The sequence below is a fragment of the Leptodactylus fuscus genome, unplaced genomic scaffold (assembly GCF_031893055.1).
Source record: "Leptodactylus fuscus isolate aLepFus1 unplaced genomic scaffold, aLepFus1.hap2 HAP2_SCAFFOLD_103, whole genome shotgun sequence".
NCBI lineage: Eukaryota > Metazoa > Chordata > Amphibia > Anura > Leptodactylidae > Leptodactylus > Leptodactylus fuscus.
The window spans coordinates 137,117-164,776 of NW_027439847.1; the positions used below are offsets into that span (position 1 = coordinate 137,117).

At 40.6% G+C, this 27,660-nt stretch overlaps 1 protein-coding gene across 1 annotated transcript in view; it reads left to right on the forward strand.

Moving 5' to 3' along the window:
* The window catches only part of LOC142186449 (V-set and immunoglobulin domain-containing protein 10-like), a 146,512-nt gene extending 118,937 nt beyond the window's left edge, over positions 1 to 27,575 (forward strand). Inside the window, exons 12-15 of the mRNA XM_075261288.1 lie at positions 21,088 to 21,113; positions 23,446 to 23,493; positions 24,233 to 24,279; positions 25,873 to 27,575. Coding sequence (XP_075117389.1) covers positions 21,088 to 21,113; positions 23,446 to 23,493; positions 24,233 to 24,279; positions 25,873 to 25,989 — 238 coding nt within the window. The 3' untranslated portion in view covers positions 25,990 to 27,575. The remainder of the gene's footprint in view (positions 1 to 21,087; positions 21,114 to 23,445; positions 23,494 to 24,232; positions 24,280 to 25,872) is intronic.
* The last annotated feature ends 85 nt before the right edge of the window (positions 27,576 to 27,660 follow it).

Sequence of the window (27,660 nt, forward strand, 5' to 3'; positions counted from 1 at the left end):
TACACATTCTACTACGGTACATACTGATACTACACACTCTACTACAGTACATACTGATACTACACATTCTACTACAGTACATACTGATACTACACATTCTACTACAGTACATACTGATACTACACATTCTACTGCAGTACCTGCCGCTACTACACATTCTACTACAGTACATACCGATACTACACATTCTACTACAGTACATACCGATACTACACATTCTACTACAGTACATACCGATACTACACATTCTACTACAGTGCATACTGATACTACACATTCTACTACAGTACATACTGATACTACACATTCTACTACAGTACATACTGATACTACACATTCTACTACAGTGCATACTGATACTACACATTCTACTACAGTACCTGCCACTACTACACATTCTACTACAGTACATACTGATACTACACACTCTACTACAGTACATACCGATACTACACATTCTACTACAGTACATACTGATACTACACATTCTACTACAGTACATACCGATACTACACATTCTACTACAGTACATACTGATACTACACATTCTACTGCAGTACCTGCCGCTACTACACATTCTACTACAGTACATACCGATACTACACATTCTACTACAGTACATACCGATACTACACATTCTACTACAGTACATACCGATACTACACATTCTACTACAGTACATACTGATACTACACATTCTACTACAGTACATACTGCTACTACACATTCTACTACGGTACATACTGATACTACACATTCTACTACAGTACATACTGATACTACACATTCTACTACAGTACATACTGATACTACACATTCTACTACAGTACATACTGATAATACACATTCTACTACAGTACATACCGATACTACACATTCTACTACAGTACATACTGATACTACACATTCTACTACAGTACCTGCCACTACTACACATTCTACTACAGTACATACTGATACTACACACTCTACTACAGTACATACCGATACTACACATTCTACTACAGTACATACTGATACTACACATTCTACTACGGTACATACTGATACTACACATTCTACTACGGTACATACTGATACTACACATTCTACTACAGTACATACTGCTACTACACATTCTACTACGGTACATACTGATACTACACATTCTACTACGGTACATACTGATACTACACACTCTACTACAGTACATACTGATACTACACATTCTACTACAGTACATACTGATACTACACATTCTACTACAGTACATACTGATACTACACATTCTACTGCAGTACCTGCCGCTACTACACATTCTACTACAGTACATACCGATACTACACATTCTACTACAGTACATACCGATACTACACATTCTACTACAGTACATACCGATACTACACATTCTACTACAGTACATACCGATACTACACATTCTACTACAGTACATACTGATACTACACATTCTACTGCAGTACCTGCCGCTACTACACATTCTACTACAGTACATACCGATACTACACATTCTACTACAGTACATACCGATACTACACATTCTACTACAGTACATACTGCTACTACACATTCTACTACGGTACATACTGATACTACACATTCTACTACAGTACATACCGATACTACACATTCTACTACAGTGCATACCGATACTACACATACTACTACAGTACATACTGATACTACACACTCTACTACAGTACCTGCAGCTACTACACATTCTACTACAGTACATACTGATACTACACATTCTACTACAGTACATACTGATACTACACATTCTACTACAGTACCTGCAGCTACTACACATTCTACTACAGTACATACTGATACTACACATTCTACTACAGTGCATACCGATACTACACATTCTACTACAGTACCTGCAGCTACTACACATTCTACTACAGTGCATACTGATACTACACATTCTACTACAGTACATACTGATACTACACATTCTACTACAGTACATACCGATACTACACATTCTACTACAGTACATACTGATACTACACATTCTACTACAGTACATACTGATACTACACATTCTACTACAGTACATACTGATACTACACATTCTACTACAGTACATACCGATACTACACATTCTACTACAGTACATACTGCTACTACACATTCTACTACAGTACATACTGATACTACACATTCTACTACAGTACATACCGATACTACACATTCTACTACAGTGCATACCGATACTACACATTCTACTACAGTACATACCGATACTACACATTCTACTACAGTGCATACCGATACTACACATTCTACTACAGTACATACCGATACTACACATTCTACTACAGTACATACTGATACTACACATTCTACTACAGTACATACCGATACTACACATTCTACTACAGTACATACTGATACTACACATACTACTACAGTACATACCGATACTACACATTCTACTACAGTACATACCGATACTACACATTCTACTACAGTACCTGCAGCTACTACACATTCTACTACAGTACATACTGATACTACACATTCTACTACAGTACATACCGATACTACACATTCTACTACAGTACATACCGATACTACACATTCTACTACAGTACCTGCAGCTACTACACATTCTACTACAGTACATACTGATACTACACATTCTACTACAGTACATACTGATACTACACATTCTACTACAGTGCATACTGATACTACACATTCTACTACAGTACCTGCCACTACTACACATTCTACTACGGTACATACTGATACTACACATTCTACTACGGTACATACTGATACTACACATTCTACTACGGTACATACTGATACTACACATTCTACTACGGTACATACTGATACTACACACTCTACTACAGTACATACTGATACTACACATTCTACTACAGTACATACTGATACTACACATTCTACTACAGTACATACTGATACTACACATTCTACTACAGTACATACTGATACTACACATTCTACTACAGTACATACTGATACTACACATTCTACTGCAGTACCTGCCGCTACTACACATTCTACTACAGTACATACCGATACTACACATTCTACTACAGTACATACTGATACTACACATTCTACTACAGTGCATACTGATACTACACATTCTACTACAGTACATACTGATACTACACATTCTACTACAGTACATACCGATACTACACATTCTACTACAGTGCATACTGATACTACACATTCTACTACAGTACATACTGATACTACACACTCTACTACAGTACCTGCCGCTACTACACATACTACTACAGTACATACCGATACTACACATTCTACTACAGTGCATACTGATACTACACATTCTACTACAGTACCTGCAGCTACTACACATTCTACTACAGTACATACTGATACTACACATTCTACTACAGTACATACTGATACTACACATTCTACTACAGTACATACTGATACTACACATTCTACTACAGTACATACTGATACTACACATTCTACTACGGTACATACTGATACTACACATACTACTACAGTACATACCGATACTACACATTCTACTACAGTGCATACTGATACTACACATTCTACTACAGTACATACTGATACTACACATTCTACTACAGTACATACTGATACTACACATTCTACTACAGTACCTGCCACTACTACACATTCTACTACAGTACATACTGATACTACACACTCTACTACAGTACATACCGATACTACACATTCTACTACAGTACATACTGATACTACACATTCTACTACGGTACATACTGATACTACACATTCTACTACGGTACATACTGCTACTACACATTCTACTACGGTACATACTGATACTACACACTCTACTACAGTACATACCGATACTACACATTCTACTACGGTACATACTGATACTACACATTCTACTACAGTACATACTGATACTACACATTCTACTACAGTACATACTGCTACTACACATTCTACTACGGTACATACTGATACTACACATTCTACTACGGTACATACTGATACTACACATTCTACTACAGTACATACTGCTACTACACATTCTACTACGGTACATACTGATACTACACATTCTACTACGGTACATACTGATACTACACACTCTACTACAGTACATACTGATACTACACATTCTACTACAGTACATACTGATACTACACATTCTACTACAGTACATACTGATACTACACATTCTACTACAGTACATACTGATACTACACATTCTACTACGGTACATACTGATACTACACACTCTACTACAGTACATACTGATACTACACATTCTACTACAGTACATACTGATACTACACATTCTACTACAGTACATACTGATACTACACACTCTACTACAGTACATACTGATACTACACATTCTACTACAGTACATACCGATACTACACATTCTACTACAGTACCTGCCGCTACTACACATTCTACTACAGTACATACTGATACTACACATTCTACTACAGTACATACTGATACTACACACTCTACTACAGTACCTGCCGCTACTACACATACTACTACAGTACATACTGATACTACACATTCTACTACAGTACATACTGATACTACACACTCTACTACAGTACCTGCCGCTACTACACATACTACTACAGTACATACTGATACTACACATTCTACTACGGTACATACCGATACTACACATTCTACTACAGTGCATACTGATACTACACATTCTACTACAGTACATACTGATACTACACATTCTACTACAGTACATACTGATACTACACATTCTACTACAGTACATACCGATACTACACATTCTACTACAGTACATACCGATACTACACATTCTACTACAGTACATACTGCTACTACACATTCTACTACAGTACATACTGATACTACACATTCTACTACAGTACATACCGATACTACACATTCTACTACAGTACATACCGATACTACACATTCTACTACAGTACATACTGCTACTACACATTCTACTACGGTACATACTGCTACTACACATTCTACTACGGTACATACTGCTACTACACATTCTACTACAGTACATACTGATACTACACACTCTACTACAGTACCTGCCGCTACTACACATACTACTACAGTACATACCGATACTACACATTCTACTACAGTGCATACTGATACTACACATTCTACTACAGTACATACTGATACTACACACTCTACTACAGTACCTGCCGCTACTACACATACTACTACAGTACATACCGATACTACACATTCTACTACAGTGCATACTGATACTACACATTCTACTACAGTACATACCGATACTACACATTCTACTACAGTACATACTGCTACTACACATTCTACTACGGTACATACTGCTACTACACATTCTACTACGGTACATACTGCTACTACACATTCTACTACGGTACATACTGATACTACACATTCTACTACGGTACATACTGATACTACACACTCTACTACAGTACATACTGATACTACACATTCTACTACAGTACATACTGATACTACACATTCTACTACAGTGCATACTGATACTACACATTCTACTACAGTACATACTGATACTACACATTCTACTACAGTACATACTGATACTACACACTCTACTACAGTACCTGCCGCTACTACACATACTACTACAGTACATACCGATACTACACATTCTACTACAGTGCATACTGATACTACACATTCTACTACAGTACATACCGATACTACACATTCTACTACAGTACCTGCAGCTACTACACATTCTACTACAGTACATACTGATACTACACATTCTACTACAGTACATACTGATACTACACATTCTACTACAGTGCATACTGATACTACACATTCTACTACAGTACCTGCCACTACTACACATTCTACTACAGTACATACTGATACTACACACTCTACTACAGTACATACCGATACTACACATTCTACTACAGTACATACTGATACTACACATTCTACTACAGTACATACTGATACTACACATTCTACTACAGTACCTGCAGCTACTACACATTCTACTACAGTACATACTGATACTACACATTCTACTACAGTACATACCGATACTACACATTCTACTACAGTACCTGCAGCTACTACACATTCTACTACAGTACATACCGATACTACACATTCTACTACAGTACATACCGATACTACACATTCTACTACAGTACATACCGATACTACACATTCTACTACAGTACATACTGATACTACACATTCTACTACAGTACATACTGATACTACACATTCTACTACGGTACATACTGATACTACACATTCTACTACGGTACATACTGATACTACACATTCTACTACAGTACATACCGATACTACACATTCTACTACAGTGCATACTGATACTACACATTCTACTACAGTACATACTGATACTACACATTCTACTAACGGTACATACTGATACTAACATTCTACTACGGTACATACTGATACTACACATTCTACTACGGTACATACTGATACTACACATTCTACTACAGTACATACCGATACTACACATTCTACTACAGTGCATACTGATACTACACATTCTACTACGGTACATACTGATACTACACATTCTACTACAGTACATACTGATACTACACATTCTACTACAGTACATACTGCTACTACACATTCTACTACGGTACATACTGATACTACACATTCTACTACGGTACATACTGCTACTACACATTCTACTACGGTACATACTGATACTACACATTCTACTACGGTACATACTGATACTACACACTCTACTACAGTACATACTGATACTACACATTCTACTACAGTACATACTGATACTACACATTCTACTACAGTGCATACTGATACTACACATTCTACTACAGTACCTGCCACTACTACACATTCTACTACAGTACATACTGATACTACACACTCTACTACAGTACATACCGATACTACACATTCTACTACAGTACATACTGATACTACACATTCTACTACGGTACATACTGATACTACACATTCTACTACGGTACATACTGATACTACACATTCTACTACAGTACATACTGATACTACACATTCTACTACAGTACATACTGCTACTACACATTCTACTACGGTACATACTGATACTACACATTCTACTACGGTACATACTGATACTACACACTCTACTACAGTACATACTGATACTACACATTCTACTACAGTACATACTGATATTACACATTCTACTACAGTACATACTGATACTACACATTCTACTGCAGTACCTGCCGCTACTACACATTCTACTACAGTACATACCGATACTACACATTCTACTACAGTACATACCGATACTACACATTCTACTACAGTACATACCGATACTACATCATTCTACTACAGTGCATACTGATACTACACATTCTACTACAGTGCATACTGATACTACACATTCTACTACAGTACCTGCCACTACTACACATTCTACTACAGTACATACTGATACTACACACTCTACTACAGTACATACCGATACTACACATTCTACTACAGTACATACTGATACTACACATTCTACTACAGTACATACTGCTACTACACATTCTACTACGGTACATACTGATACTACACATTCTACTACGGTACATACTGATACTACACACTCTACTACAGTACATACCGATACTACACATTCTACTACAGTACCTGCAGCTACTACACATTCTACTACAGTACATACTGATACTACACATTCTACTACAGTACATACCGATACTACACATTCTACTACAGTACATACTGATACTACACATTCTACTACAGTACATACTGATACTACACATTCTACTACAGTACATACTGATACTACACATTCTACTACAGTACATACCGATACTACACACTCTACTACAGTACATACCGATACTACACATTCTACTACAGTACATACTGATACTACACATTCTACTACGGTACATACTGATACTACACATTCTACTACGGTACATACTGATACTACACATTCTACTACGGTACATACTGCTACTACACATTCTACTACGGTACATACTGATACTACACATTCTACTACAGTACATACTGCTACTACACATTCTACTACGGTACATACTGATACTACACATTCTACTACAGTACATACTGATACTACACATTCTACTACAGTACATACTGATACTACACATTCTACTGCAGTACCTGCCGCTACTACACATTCTACTACAGTACATACCGATACTACACATTCTACTACAGTACATACCGATACTACACATTCTACTACAGTACATACCGATACTACACATTCTACTACAGTACATACTGATACTACACATTCTACTACAGTACATACTGCTACTACACATTCTACTACGGTACATACTGATACTACACATTCTACTACAGTACATACTGATACTACACATTCTACTACAGTACATACTGATACTACACATTCTACTACAGTACATACCGATAATACACATTCTACTACAGTACATACCGATACTACACATTCTACTACAGTACATACTTATACTACACATTCTACTACAGTACCTGCCACTACTACACATTCTACTACAGTACATACTGATACTACACACTCTACTACAGTACATACCGATACTACACATTCTACTACAGTACATACTGATACTACACATTCTACTACAGTACATACTGATACTACACACTCTACTACAGTACATACTGATACTACACATTCTACTACAGTACATACTGATACTACACACTCTACTACAGTACCTGCCGCTACTACACATTCTACTACAGTGCATACCGATACTACACATTCTACTACAGTACATACCGATACTACACATTCTACTACAGTGCATACCGATACTACACATTCTACTACAGTGCATACCGATACTACACATTCTACTACAGTACATACCGATACTACACATTCTACTACAGTACATACTGATACTACACATTCTACTACAGTACATACCGATACTACACATTCTACTACAGTACATACTGATACTACACATACTACTACAGTACATACCGATACTACACATTCTACTACAGTACATACCGATACTACACATTCTACTACAGTACCTGCAGCTACTACACATTCTACTACTACAGTACATACTGATACTACACATTCTACTACAGTACATACTGATACTACACATTCTACTACAGTGCATACTGATACTACACATTCTACTACAGTACCTGCCACTACACATTCTACTACGGTACATACTGATACTACACATTCTACTACGGTACATACTGATACTACACATTCTACTACGGTACATACTGATACTACACATTCTACTACGGTAAATACTGATACTACACACTCTACTACAGTACATACTGATACTACACATTCTACTACAGTACATACTGATACTACACATTCTACTACAGTACATACTGATACTACACATTCTACTACAGTACATACTGATACTACACATTCTACTACAGTACATACTGATACTACACATTCTACTACAGTACATACTGATACTACACATTCTACTGCAGTACCTGCCGCTACTACACATTCTACTACAGTACATACCGATACTACACATTCTACTACAGTACATACTGATACTACACATTCTACTACAGTGCATACTGATACTACACATTCTACTACAGTACATACTGATACTACACATTCTACTACAGTACATACCGATACTACACATTCTACTACAGTACATACCGATACTACACATTCTACTACAGTGCATACTGATACTACACATTCTACTACAGTACATACTGATACTACACACTCTACTACAGTACCTGCCGCTACTACACATACTACTACAGTACATACCGATACTACACATTCTACTACAGTGCATACTGATACTACACATTCTACTACAGTACCTGCAGCTACTACACATTCTACTACAGTACATACTGATACTACACATTCTACTACAGTACATACTGATACTACACATTCTACTACAGTGCATACTGATACTACACATTCTACTACAGTACCTGCCACTACTACACATTCTACTACAGTACATACTGATACTACACACTCTACTACAGTACATACCGATACTACACATTCTACTACAGTACATACTGATACTACACATTCTACTACGGTACATACTGATACTACACATTCTACTACAGTACATACTGCTACTACACATTCTACTACGGTACATACTGATACTACACACTCTACTACAGTACATACCGATACTACACATTCTACTACGGTACATACTGATACTACACATTCTACTACAGTACATACTGATACTACACATTCTACTACAGTACATACTGCTACTACACATTCTACTACGGTACATACTGATACTACACATTCTACTACGGTACATACTGATACTACACATTCTACTACAGTACATACTGCTACTACACATTCTACTACGGTACATACTGATACTACACATTCTACTACGGTACATACTGATACTACACACTCTACTACAGTACATACTGATACTACACATTCTACTACAGTACATACTGATACTACACATTCTACTACAGTACATACTGATACTACACATTCTACTACAGTACATACTGATACTACACATTCTACTACGGTACATACTGATACTACACACTCTACTACAGTACATACTGATACTACACATTCTACTACAGTACATACTGATACTACACATTCTACTACAGTACCTGCCACTACTACACATTCTACTACAGTACATACTGATACTACACACTCTACTACAGTACATACTGATACTACACATTCTACTACAGTACATACTGATACTACACATTCTACTACAGTACATACCGATACTACACATTCTACTACAGTACCTGCCGCTACTACACATTCTACTACAGTACATACTGATACTACACATTCTACTACAGTACATACTGATACTACACACTCTACTACAGTACCTGCCGCTACTACACATACTACTACAGTACATACCGATACTACACATTCTACTACAGTACATACTGATACTACACATTCTACTACAGTACATACTGATACTACACATTCTACTACAGTACATACTGATACTACACATTCTACTACAGTACATACTGATACTACACACTCTACTACAGTACCTGCCGCTACTACACATACTACTACAGTACATACCGATACTACACATTCTACTACAGTACATACTGATACTACACACTCTACTACAGTACCTGCCGCTACTACACATACTACTACAGTACATACCGATACTACACATTCTACTACAGTACATACTGATACTACACATACTACTACAGTACATACTGATACTACACATTCTACTACAGTGCATACTGATACTACACATTCTACTACAGTACATACTGATACTACACATTCTACTACAGTACATACTGCTACTACACATTCTACTACGGTACATACTGCTACTACACATTCTACTACGGTACATACTGCTACTACACATTCTACTACGGTACATACTGATACTACACATTCTACTACGGTACATACTGATACTACACACTCTACTACAGTACATACTGATACTACACATTCTACTACAGTACATACTGATACTACACATTCTACTACAGTGCATACTGATACTACACATTCTACTACAGTACATACTGATACTACACATTCTACTACAGTACATACTGATACTACACACTCTACTACAGTACATACTGATACTACACATTCTACTACAGTACCTGCCGCTACTACACATACTACTACAGTACATACCGATACTACACATTCTACTACAGTGCATACTGATACTACACATTCTACTACAGTACATACCGATACTACACATTCTACTACAGTACCTGCAGCTACTACACATTCTACTACAGTACATACTGATACTACACATTCTACTACAGTACATACCGATACTACACATTCTACTACAGTACATACTGATACTACACATTCTACTACAGTACATACTGCTACTACACATTCTACTACGGTACATACTGATACTACACATTCTACTACAGTACATACTGATACTACACATTCTACTACAGTACATACTGATACTACACATTCTACTACAGTACATACTGATACTACACATTCTACTACAGTACATACTGATACTACACATTCTACTACAGTGCATACTGATACTACACATTCTACTACAGTACCTGCACTACTACACATTCTACTACAGTACATACTGATACTACACATTCTACTACAGTACATACTGATACTACACATTCTACTACAGTACATACTGATACTACACATTCTACTACAGTACATACTGATACTACACATTCTACTACAGTTCATACTGATACTACACATTCTACTACAGTGCATACTGATACTACACATTCTACTACAGTACATACTGATACTACACATTCTACTACAGTACATACTGATACTACACATTCTACTACAGTGCATACTGATACTACACATTCTACTACAGTACATACTGATACTACACATTCTACTACAGTACATACTGATACTACACACTCTACTACAGTACCTGCCGCTACTACACATACTACTACAGTACATACCGATACTACACATTCTACTACAGTACATACTGATACTACACATTCTACTACAGTACATACTGATACTACACACTCTACTACAGTACCTGCCGCTACTACACATACTACTACAGTACATACCGATACTACACATTCTACTACAGTACATACTGATACTACACACTCTACTACAGTACCTGCCGCTACTACACATACTACTACAGTACATACCGATACTACACATTCTACTACAGTACATACTGATACTACACATACTACTACAGTACATACTGATACTACACATTCTACTACAGTGCATACTGATACTACACATTCTACTACAGTACATACTGATACTACACATTCTACTACAGTACATACTGCTACTACAAGATACTACACATTCTACTACAGTGCATACTGATACTACACATTCTACTACAGTACATACTGATACTACACATTCTACTACAGTACATACTGCTACTACACATTCTACTACGGTACATACTGCTACTACACATTCTACTACGGTACATACTGCTACTACACATTCTACTACGGTACATACTGATACTACACATTCTACTACGGTACATACTGATACTACACACTCTACTACAGTACATACTGATACTACACATATCTACTACAGTACATACTGATACTACACATTCTACTACAGTGCATACTGATACTACACATTCTACTACAGTACATACTGATTACTACACATTCTACTACAGTACATACTGATACTACACACTCTACTACAGTACATACTGATACTACACATTCTACTACAGTACCTGCCGCTACTACACATACTACTACAGTACATACCGATACTACACATTCTACTACAGTGCATACTGATACTACACATTCTACTACAGTACATACCGATACTACACATTCTACTACAGTACCTGCAGCTACTACACATTCTACTACAGTACATACTGATACTACACATTCTACTACAGTACATACTGATACTACACATTCTACTACAGTGCATACTGATACTACACATTCTACTACAGTACCTGCCACTACTACACATTCTACTACAGTACATACTGATACTACACACTCTACTACAGTACATACCGATACTACACATTCTACTACAGTACATACTGATACTACACATTCTACTACAGTACATACTGATACTACACATTCTACTACAGTACCTGCAGCTACTACACCATTCTACTACAGTACATTACCAGAATACTACACATTCTACTACAGTACGCAGCTACTACACATTCTACTACAGTACATACTGATACTACACATTCTACTACAGTACATACCGATACTACACATTCTACTACAGTACATACCGATACTACACATTCTACTACAGTACATACTGATACTACTCATTCTACTACAGTACATACTGATACTACACATTCTACTACGGTACATACTGATTACTACACATTCTACTACAGGTACATTACTGATACTACACATTCTACTACAGGTACATACTGATACTACACATTCTACTACAGTACATACTGATATACACATTCTACTACAGTACATACCGATACTACACATTCTACTACAGTAACATACTGATACTACACATTCTACTACGGTACATACTGATACTACACATTCTACTACGGTACATACTGCTACTACACATTCTACTACGGTACATACTGATACTACACATTCTACTACTGGTACAATACTGATACTACACACTCTACTACAGTACATACTGATACTACACATTCTACTACAGTACATACTGATACTACACATTCTACTACGGGTACATACTGATACTACACACTCTACTACAGTACATACTGATACTACACATTCTACTACAGTACATACCGATACTACACATTCTACTACAGTACATACCGATACTACACATTCTACTACAGTACATTACTGATACTACACCATTCTACTACAGTGCATACTGATACTACACATTCTACTACAGTACATACTGATACTAACACATTCTACTACAGTACATACTGATACTACACATTCTACTACAGTGCATACTGATACTACACATTCTACTACAGTACATACTGATACTACACATTCTACTACAGTACATACTGATACTACACACTCTACTACAGTACCTGCCGCTACTACACATACTACTACAGTACATACTGATACTACACATTCTACTACAGTGCATACTGATACTAACACATTCTACTACAGTACATACCGATACTACACATTCTACTACAGTACATACCGATACTACACATTCTACTACAGTACATACTGATACTACACATTCTACTACAGTGCATACTGATACTACACATTCTACTACAGTACATACCGATAATACACATTCTACTACAGTACCTGCAGCTACTACACATTCTACTACAGTAACATACTGATACTACACATTCTACTACAGTGCATACTGATACTACACATTCTACTACAGTACCTGCCACTACTACACATTCTACTACAGTACATACCGATACTACACACTCTACTACTACAGTACATACCGATACTACACATTCTACTACAGTACATACTGATACTACACATTCTACTACAAGTACATACTGATACTACACATTCTACTACAGTACCTGCAGCTACTACACATTCTACTACAGTACATACTGATACTACACATACTACTACAGTACATACCGATACTACACATTCTACTACAGTACATACCGATACTACACATTCTACTACAGTACATACTGCTACTACACATTCTACTACGGTACATACTGATACTACACATTCTACTACGGTACATACTGATACTACACATTCTACTACAGTACATACTGCTACTACACACATTCTACTACGGTACATACCGATACTACACATTCTACTACAGTACATACCGATACTACACATTCTACTACAGTACATACGATACTACACATTCTACTACGGTACATACTGATACTACACACTCTACTACGGTACATACTGCTACTACACATTCTACTACAGTACATACTGATACTACACATTCTACTACGGTACATACTGATACTACACACTCTACTACAGTACATACTGATACTACACATTCTACTACAGTACATACTGATACTACACATTCTACTACAGTACATACTGATACTACACATTCTACTACAGTACATACTGATACTACACATTCTACTACAGTACATACTGATACTACACACTCTACTACAGTACCTGCCGCTACTACACACATACTACTACAGTACATACCGATACTACACATTCTACTACAGTGCATACTGATACTACACATTCTACTACAGTACATACTGATACTACACATTCTACTACAGTACCTGCCACTACTACACATTCTACTACAAGTACATACTGATACTACACACTCTACTACAGTACATACCGATACTACACATTCTACTACAGTACATACTGATACTACACATTCTACTACAGTACATACTGATACTACACATTCTACTACAGTACATACTGATACTACACATTCTACTACAGTACATACTGATACTACACACTCTACTACCAGTACATACCGATACTACACATTCTACTACAAGTACATACTGATACTACACATTCTACTACAGTACATACCGATTACTACACATTCTACTACAGTACATACCGATACTACACATTCTACTACAGTACATACTGATACTACACATTCTACTACAGTACATACTGATACTACACACTCTACTACGGTACATACTGCTACTACACATTCTACTACAGGTACATACTGATACTACACATTCTACTACGGTACATACTGATACTACACACTCTACTACAGTACATACTGATACTACACATTCTACTACAGTACATACTGATACTACACATTCTACTACAGTACATACTGATACTACACATTCTACTACAGTACATACTGATACTACACATTCTACTACAGTACATACTGATACTACACACTCTACTACAGTACCTGCCGCTACTACACATACTACTACAGTACATACTCGATACTACACATTCTACTACAGTGCATACTGATACTACACATTCTACTACAGTACATACTGATACTACACATTCTACTACAGTAACCTGCCACTACTACACATTCTACTACAGTACATACTGATACTACACACTCTACTACAGTACATACCGATACTACACATTCTACTACAGTACATACTGATACTACACATTCTACTACAGTACATACTGATACTACACATTCTACTACACAGTACCTGCAGCTACTACACATTCTACTACAGTACATACCGGATACTACACATTCTAGCTACAGTACAATACTGATACTACACATTCTACTACAGTACATACTGATACTACACATTCTACTACAGTACCTGCAGCTACTACACATTCTACTACAGTACATACTGATACTACACATTCTACTACAGTACATACTGATACTACACATTCTTCTACTAACAGTACATACCGATACTACACATTCTACTACAGTTACATACTGATACTATACATTCTACTACAGTGCATACTGATACTACACATTCTACTACAGTACCTGCCACTACTACACATTCTACTACAGTACATACTGATACTACACACTCTACTACAGTAAATTACTGATACTACACATTCCTACCTACTACAGTACATACTGATACTACACATTCTACTACAAGTACATACCCGATACTACACATTCTACTACAGTACATACTGATACTACACATTTCTACTACAGTACATACCGATACTACACATTCTACTACAGTACATACTGATACTTACACATTCTACTACAGTACACTACTGATACTACACATTCTACTTACAGTACACTACCTCGATACTACACATACTACTACAGTACATACCGATAACTACACATTCTACTACAGTACCTGCAGCTACTACACATTCTACTACAGTACATACCGATACTACACATTCTACTACAGTACATACTGATACTACACATTCTACTACAGTACATACTGATACTACACATTCTACTACAGTAGCATACCGATACTACACATTCTACTACAGTACATACCGATACTACACATTCTACTACAGTACCTAGCAGCTACTTACACATTCTACTACAGTACATACTGATACTACACATTCTACTACAGTACATACTGATACTACACATTCTACTACAGTACATACCGATACTACACATTCTACTACAGTACATACTGATACTACACATTCTACTACAGTACATACTGATACTACACATTCTACTACAGTACATACCGATACTACACATTCTACTACAGTACATACTGATACTACACATTCTACTGCAATACATACTGATACTACACATTCTACTACAGTACATACTGATACTACACATTCTACTACAGTACATACCGATACTACACATTCTACTACAGTACCTGCCGCTACTACACATTCTACTACAGTACATACTGATACTACTACACATTCTACTACAGTACATACTGATACTACACATTCTACTACAGTACATACCGATACTACACATTCTACTACAGTACAATACTGATACTACACATTCTACTACAGTACATACCGATACTACACATTCTACTACAGTACATACTGATACTACACATTCTACTACCAGTACATACTGATACTACACATTCTACTACAGTACATACCGATACTACACATTCTACTACAGTACATACCGATACTACACATTCTACTACAGTACATACCGATACTACACATTCTACTACAAGTACAATACTGATAACTACACATTCTACTACAGTACATACTGATACTACACATTCTACTACAGTACATACCGATACTACACATTCTACTACAGTACCTGCAGCTACTACACATTCTACTACAGTACATACTGATACTACACATTCTACTACAGTACATACTGATACTACACATTCTACTACAGTACATACTGATACTACACATTCTACTACAGTACATACTGATACTACACATTCTACTACAGTACATACTGATACTACACATTCTACTACAGTACATACTGATACTACACATTCTACTACAGTACATACTGCTACTACACATTCTACTACAGTACATACCGATACTACACATTCTACTACAGTACATACCGATACTACACACATTCTACTACAGTACATACCGATACTACACATTCTACTACAGTGCCATACTGATACTACACATTCTACTACAAGTACATACTGATACTACACATTCTACTACAGTACATACTGATACTACACATTCTACTACAGTACATACTGATACTACACATTCTACTACAGTACCTGCCACTACTACACATTCTACTACAGTACATACCGATACTACACACTCTACTACAGTACATACTGATACTACACATTCTACTACAGTACATACTGATACTACACATTTCTACTACAGTACATACTGATACTACACATTCTACTACAGTACATACCGATACTACACATTCTACTACAGTACATACTGATACTACACATTCTACTACAGTACATACTGATACTACACATTCTACTACAGTACATACCGATACTACACATTCTACTACAGTACATACCGATACTACACATTCTACTACAGTACCTGCAGCTACTACACATTCTACTACAGTACATACTGATACTACACATTCTACTACGAGTACATACTGATACTACACATTCTACTACAAGTACATACCGATACTACACATTCTACTACAGTACATACTGATACTACACATTCTACTACAGTACCTGCCACTACTACACATTCTACTACAGTACATACTGATACTACACACTCTACTACAGTACATACCGATACTTACACATTCTACTACAGTACATACTGATACTACACATTCTACTACAGTGCATACTGATACTACACATTCTACTACAGTACATACTGATACTACACATTCTACTACAGTACATACTGATACTACCACACTCTACTACAGTACCTGCCGCTACTACACATTCTACTACAGTACATACCGATACTACACATTCTACTACTACAGTACATACTGATACTACACATTCTACTACAGTACATACCGATACTACACATTCTACTACAGTACCTGCAGCTACTACACATACTACTACAGTACATACCGAGATACTACACATTCTACTACAGTGCATACCGATACTAGACACATTCTACTACAGTACATACTGATACTACACATTCTACTACAGTACATACTGATACTACACATTCTACTACAGTACATACTGATACTACACATTCTACTACAGTACATACCGATACTACACATTCTACTACAGTACATACTGATACTACACATTCTACTACAGTACATACTGCTACTACACCATACTACTACAGTACATACTGATACTACACATTCTACTACAGTACATTACCGATACTACACAATTCTACTACAGTACATACTGATACTACACATTCTACTACAGTACCTGCCACTACTACACATTCTACTACAGTACATACTGATACTACACACTCTACTACAGTACATACCGATACTACACATTCTACTACAGTACATACTGATACTACACATTCTACTACAGTGCATACTGATACTACACATTCTACTACAAGTACATACTGATACTACACATTCTACTACAGTACATACTGATACTACACACTCTACTACAGTACCTGCCGCTACTACACATTCTACTACAGTACATACCGATACTACACATTCTACTACAGTACATACTGATACTACACATTCTACTACAGTACATACCGATACTACACATTCTACTACAGTACCTGCAGCTACTACACATACTACTACAGTACATACCGATACTACACATTCTACTACAGTGCATACCGATACTACACATTCTACTACAGTACATACTGATACTACACATTCTACTACAGTACATACTGATACTACACATTCTACTACAGTACATACTGATACTACACATTCTACTACAGTACATACCGATACTACACATTCTACTATAGTACATACTGATACTACACATTCTACTACAGTTACACCTACCGATACTACACATTCTACTACAGTACCTGCTGATACTACACCACTATAGTCCATACCTTCTCACCATGTTAAAGCTTATTAGGTCTACGTACTGATACAGAAGAGTTTACCTTCACCTTGATAACTTGCTGCATAGCGATAACACACACATATCCCATCCATTTGTCCCTACACAAGGAGGAAAGTTTATCTTGACACTCAGCACATTAACCACACTGTGGCCCTGAACCTGAACTGGACGCTGGTGATTTTTGAGGTCTTCTATGATAAGATACCATCAGTGGGGTCAAGCTCAGCTTTGTGAACCTTGCAATGTAGCAAAGAAAATATAACAAAGTTTAACTTGACATTGAAGAAGCTTCCACTGGTCCCTAACACAAGAGAAGTGGAGGCGCCATGTGCTGCAGTAGTGTAGGGATCACCTTAAGTAACATCCTCTGTGCTCCGCTAACTGACCTCTCTCTTCTCTCTAGACTAGCGGAGCCCAATGACCAGCCAGGTAAGGTGCACAACTGCTTCATACACCTATCGGGGGCCCTGGTGGAGGTGCCCCTGTATATAGGGCCCTTCACTAGTGAGAGAGAAGACCATACTGAATGGCTGCCATCATACTCCCTGGAAACAGTCAGCAAGCCCATGATAGATCTGGTGTCTGTGCGGTCCTCTGTAGTAATGGTTTGGGGTGCAGACAGGTTGTGAGCCCCTAATCCCCCCCCTGTAGCCCAGTCTCCCTGTGTTAAAGTGGCACGCTCTGTGCTGGGGGCCCAACATTAGCTACTCCCATCAACTCTGAGCCCTTCAGCAGAGAGGTCTTTAGGATCCTGTTCACATGTGAAGGTTTTTGCCATTCAGGATGTGACCTGCAGTTTTCTGCTGCCTTATTAGCTCTGCCCACTCATCTCAATGGCTGCCACTAGGAGGACTCCAGAGATGAGACCTGAGGGTCATCTGCACACAGTCCATTCATCCAAGGAGAGTGCAGAGTCCCTTTACTATACCTTCAGAAGAGCAGGAGAGAGGAGCAGCAGAGGAGAGGGGAGGAGCAGGGGAGCGAGAAGAGGGGAGGAGCAGAGGAGAGGGGAGGAGCAGAGGAGCGAGGAGAGGGGATGAGGAGAGGAGCAGAGGAGAGGGGAGGAGCAGGGGAGCGAGGAGCAGAGGAGAGGGGAGGAGCAGGGCAGCCCAGAAAGGGGAGGAGCAGGGGAGCGAGGAGAGGAGCAGAGGAGAGGGGAGGAGCAGGGCAGCCCAGAAAGGGGGAGGAGCAGGGGAGTGAGGAGTGGGGAGGAGCAGAGGAGAGAGGAGGAGCAGAGGAGCGATGAGAGGGGAGGAGCAGGGGAGCGAGGAGTGGGGAGGAGCAGAGGAGAGGGGAGGAGCAGAGGAACGAGGAGAGGGGAGGAGCAGAGGAGAGGGGAGGAGCAGGGGAGAAGGGAGGAGCAGGGGAATGAGGAGTGGGGAGGAGCAGAGGAGAGGGGAGGAGCAAAGGAGAGGGGAGGAGCAAAAGGAGAGGGGAGGAGCAAAGGAGAGGGGAGGAGCAGGGGAGCGAGGAGGAGGAGAGGGGAGGAGCAGGGGAGCGAGGAGTGGGGATTGAGGAGAGGGGAGGAGCAGGGGAGAGGGGAGGAGCAGGGGAGCGAGGAGGAGCAGAGGAGAGGGGAGGAGCAGGGTGGGAGGAGCAGCAGAGGAGAGGGGAGGAGCGAGGAGAGGGGAGGAGCATGGGAGCGAGGAGGAGCAGGGGAGCGAGAAGAGGGGAGGAGCAGGGGAGCGAGGAGAGGGGAGGAGCAGGGGAGCGAGGAGGAGCGGAAGGAGCAGAGGACTGCGAGGAGAGGGGATGAGGAGAGGGGAGGAGCAGGGCAGCCCAGAAAGGGGAGGAGCAGGGGAGCAGAGGGAGAGGGGAGGGAGCAGAGGAGAGGGGGAGGAGGAGAGGGCGAGGAGCAGGGCAGCCCAGAAAGGGGAGGAGCAGGGGAGCGAGGAGTGGGGAGGAGCAGAGGAGAGGGGAGGAGCAGGGTGGGGAGGAGCGAGGAGAGGGGAGGAGCAGGGGAGCGAGGAGAGGGGAGGAGCAGGGGAGCGAGGAGGAGCAGAGGAGCGAGGAGAGGGGATGAAGAGAGGGGAGGAGCAGGGCAGCCCAGAAAGGGGAGGAGCAGGGGAGCGAGGAGAGGAGCAGAGGAGAGGGGAGGAGCAGAGGAGAGGGGAGGAGCAGGGGAATGAGGAGTGGGGAGGAGCAGAGGAGAGGGGAGGAGCAGGGGAGCGAGGAGAGGGGAGGAGCAGAGGAGAGGGGAGGAGCAGAGGAGAGGGGAGGAGCAGGGGAGCGAGGAGTGGGGAGGAGCAGAGGAGAGGGGAGGAGCAGAGGAGTGGGGAGGAGCAGAGGAGAGGGGAGGAGCGATTACAATGACGGCCGTAAATGTCTTTTCCTATAGAACTCTATGTAAACGTTTTATAACGGCCGTAAAAGACACACAAATTACACACAAGTGACGCCTTGCGTTACTCTGTGTGAATGGAGCCTAAGAGTGGCCTAGTGGGCCGCACTACAGAGACAATACTACCAGTATAACCCAGCATCTGGTGGCCTGCTTGTTGGTGGTTTCCGGGACACACAAGTTCCTAGATTTCTATTGTTAGTCTGTATGGTAGTTGTCAGTAGTCAGCCCCTGTGTAGTATAGTGGCCCTGCGGGGCCCATACACTGGTGTCATAGACAGAGGTGGGATATAGTCACCGGGCTATAGCCAGACATCACTACGGCCGCTCTATATAAACTCTGCGAAACCCTCGTCCGCCATCCTGCAGGTGTGAATGTGCTCCCATACTCTGTGGTCTCATCAGACTCTTATTCTACAGGGATTGCGGTGTATGCACAAGTCAATAAGAACAGAGCGACCAATGGCGGTAAGAGCAATGGCGGCCCCATCTAGTGGTCTCTCTCTCACTTACACTTGTCTGTCTCGTATCCATCGATAAGTAACACATGACATCACTCCAGATCTCTTCCTGTTCTTCTATTGGACAGAAGTCTCGGCCTGTCTGTAAGGCGCCTGTCCATGTCAGCAGCTCTGCCCCGTCTTCAGTGTCAGACCAGGTTCATTAAGCTCCTCCCCCAGATCAGCTTCTGCTATTTTAGTTGATGTTCTGTCCGTCTCATAGGTCACCATGAATGACCCCCTGGATCCCACCCATCCTGAATGAAGGGGTCACAGTGCCGAACACGCGGTGTGACATACATGTACCAATATCTAGTCACTAGAACATACATAACTGCGTGTTATACCAGGGCTCACTGTCTGTGGGCTCCGAACCTCCTGAAGAAACAGGACAGAACAGGATCTTGGTAGAGATTCGCACCTTGGTCCACTGATGAGGACCTGCAGCCATTCTGGTCATGTGACCACAAGTCCTTTGTACATAGGGAGGTGATCACAGGATGCAATACAGATCATGTGACCGCTCTAGCACCGTCTCAGATCAGAGCGACCATTACACCCCTGCCATGCGCCCATTCCTCTCCCCTAGGTCTCCTTATTTGGTTTTCTTTTCACTTTGGTGACTTCTATATTATTGTATGTTTTATGTCTCTTTATATTCCGTGTCCGGATCTTCTTATATCTGAGAAATATTCTGGTTATTCTAGGAACAGCAGAAAGCGAAATATCCAACAATGCGCAAGATAATAATCCGGTAAATATACTGACAGTGATGTACTTATATACCCAGCACCTCATATCTGTAGAATAGTCACCTCAGGGGCGGGACATTTACTGTAACAGCTGTATATCTGTCGAATAGTCACCTCAGGGGCGGGACATTTACTGTAACAGCTGTATATCTGTAGAATAGTCACCTCAGGAGCCGGTTCTTACTGTAAGAGCTGTATATCTATAGACTAGTCACCTCAGGGGCGGGACATTTACTGCAAGAGCTGTATATCTGTAGAATAGTCACATCAGGGGCGGGACATTTACTGTAAGAGCTGTATATCTGTAGAATAGTCACCTCAGGGGCGGGATATTTACTGTAAGAGGTGTATATCTGTAGAATAGTCACCTCAGGGGCGGGATATTTACTGTAAGAGCTGTATATCTGTAGAATAGTCACCTCAGGGGCGGGATATTTACTGTAAGAGGTGTATATCTGTAGAATAGTCACCTCAGGGGCAGGACATTTGCTGTAAGAGCTGTATATCTGTAGATTAGTCACCTCAGGGGCTGGTTCTTACTGTAAGAGCTGTATATCTGTAGAATAGACACCTCAGGAGCCGGTTCTTACTGTAAGAGCTGTATATCTGTAGAATAGTCACCTCAGGAGCCGGTTCTTACTGTAAGGGCTGTATATCTGTAGAATAGTCACCTCAGGGGCTGGTTCTTACTGTAAGAGCTGTACATCTGTAGAATAGTCACCTCAGGGGCAGGACATTTGCTGTAAGAGCTGTATATCTGTAGATTAGTCACCTCAGGGGCTGGTTCTTACTGTAAGAGCTGTATATCTGTAGAATAGACACCTCAGGAGCCGGTTCTTACTGTAAGAGCTGTATATCTGTAGAATAGTCACCTCAGGAGCCGGTTCTTACTGTAAGAGCATCTTACTGTCAGAGCTGTATATCTGTAGAATAGTCACCTCAGGGGGAGGTTCTTACTGTAAGAGCTGTATATCTGTAGAATAGTCACCTCAGGGGCCGGTTCTTACTGTAAGAGCTTTATATCTGTAGAATAGTCACCTCAGGAGCCGGTTCTTACTGTAAGAGCTGTATATCTGTAGAATAGTCACCTCAGGAGCCAGTTCTTACTGTCAGAGCTGTATATCTGTAGAATAGTCACCTCAGGGGCCGGTTCTTACTGTAAGAGCTGTATATCTGTAGAATAGACACCTCAGGAGCCGGTTCTTACTGTAAGAGCTGTATATCTGTAGAATAGTCACCTCAGGAGCCAGTTCTTACTGTAAGAGCTGTATATCTGTAGAATAGTCACGTCAGGAGATGGTTCTTACTGTAAGGGCTGTATATCTGTAGAATAGTCACCTCAGGGGCCGGTTCTCACTGTAAGAGCTGTATATCTGTAGAATAGTCACCTCAGGGGCCGGTTCTTACTGTAAGAGCTGTATATCTGTAGAATAGTCACCTCAGGGGCCGGTTCTTACTGTAAGAGCTGTATATCTGTAGAATAGTCACCTCAGGAGCCGGTTCTTACTGTAAGAGCTGTATATCTGTAGAATAGCCGCTTCTATGATCTCAAAGTTTCCTAATCCTTGTATTTCTTGTATTTTCTCTCGTTTCAGAATGAATTACAATACGCCCAGCTCAATTTCCCCAATAGTTCCTCTGCTAAGGCCACGACGCCACCGACAGCAGCGGAAACTGTCTACAGCGACGTGAAGCTTTCCACCAAAACATAAACAACAATGGAGACAGCAGCATCGACCAGGACTGAACCTCTTGTCTGGCAATGACTTGGTGCTGATCTCAGTGTCGACCCCTTGACGAAAACCACAGAATCCGTCTGGGCCCCATCCCACGTGTCTGTCACCATTTAACCATTTCAATGACCATATTCTGCCTATTTCTTCATGAAGGACAGAAGATCCAGAAGTGGCTCTACCTGCTCTAACGTAATTCCATTCCTTGTCCTTCTACATCATAGATGTCTCCATCTCCTGGCTGTCTAGTCGTAGGGGAACAGTAACCTCAATGTCCAATGTGCGGCTCCTCAGTGGCCATGGCGGCTCACTCATCAGGCCAGGTTTCACAGTACTGAGGACCTGTCCTTGGGGTAGGCCATCACTACCAGATCAGTGGGGTCCCGATACTCAGGTGAATGCTGAGGTCTCCTCTAGAGATCTTTCTACCTACAAACCATCGTTTTCTTGATATTCATGCGAATGGGACAATTCTGCTGCTGGGTCAGTGGTGGACGAGTAGACACAACCATGTAGACAGGTCCTCAATACTGTGAAACCTAAAACCCCCTTAATGATTCACCTTTCAGATCTTTATCCCAGTTTGGGCCGACCCCCTCTATATAGAGGTCCTGCTGCACCTACACCCCATAAGGGAGGACCACAAGGTATAGTGGGTGGTCCTCACTGATGAAGGACTGGGCAGACACATTAGGAGAATATTCCAGGCTATGGAGCCGGCCTATAGGGGACGTTATAGTCTCTACGGCCAGCACCTTCTCCACACGTGCACAGTGATACTGACCACCAGGAGCCGTCGCCAGGTTTTATTTCTGTATTTTCATGATCACGACTACTATTGTTTATGTCACTGTGAACTCAACCATATACCTGGTAAGCAAGGACACCAGTCTACGGATCTCCCAGAAGGTTCTTACCACTGAGACCACTTGTCCTCCCCCCTAGTGGCCTCCGCTCCTGTAATCCTCTCCTCCTCCTCCCTAGTAACCTCAGCTCCTGTAATCCTCTCATCCTCCTCCCCCCTAGTGGCCTCCGCTCCTGTAATCCTCTCATCCTCCTCCCCCCTAGTGGCCACTGCTCCTGTAATCCTCTCATCCTCCTCCCCCCTAGTGGCCACCGCTCCTGTAATCTCCTCCTCCTCCTCCCTAGTAACCTCAGCTCCTGTAATCCTCTCATCCTCCTCCCCCCTAGTGGCCTCCGCTCCTGTAATCCTCTCATCCTCCTCCCCCCTAGTGGCCTCCGCTCCTGTAATCCTCTCATCCTCCTCCCCCCTAGTGGCCACCGCTCCTGTAATCCTCTCATCCTCCTCCCCCCTAGTGGCCACCGCTCCTGTAATCCTCTCATCCTCCTCCCCCCTAGTGGCCACCGCTCCTGTAATTGTCTCATCCTCCTCCTCCCTAGTGACCGCCTGTAATCTCCTCTTCCTCCTCCCTAGTGACCACCTGTAATCTTCTCCTCCTCCTCCCTAGTAGCCACCGCTCCTGTAATCTCCTCCCTAGTAGCCACCGCTCCTGTAATCTCCTCCTCCTCCCTAGTAGCCACCGCTCCTGTAATCCTCTCCTCCTCCTCCCTAGTGGCCACCTGTAATCTTCTCCTCCTCCTCCTCCCTAGTGGCCACCGCCCCTGTAATCTCCTCCTCCTCCTCCCTAG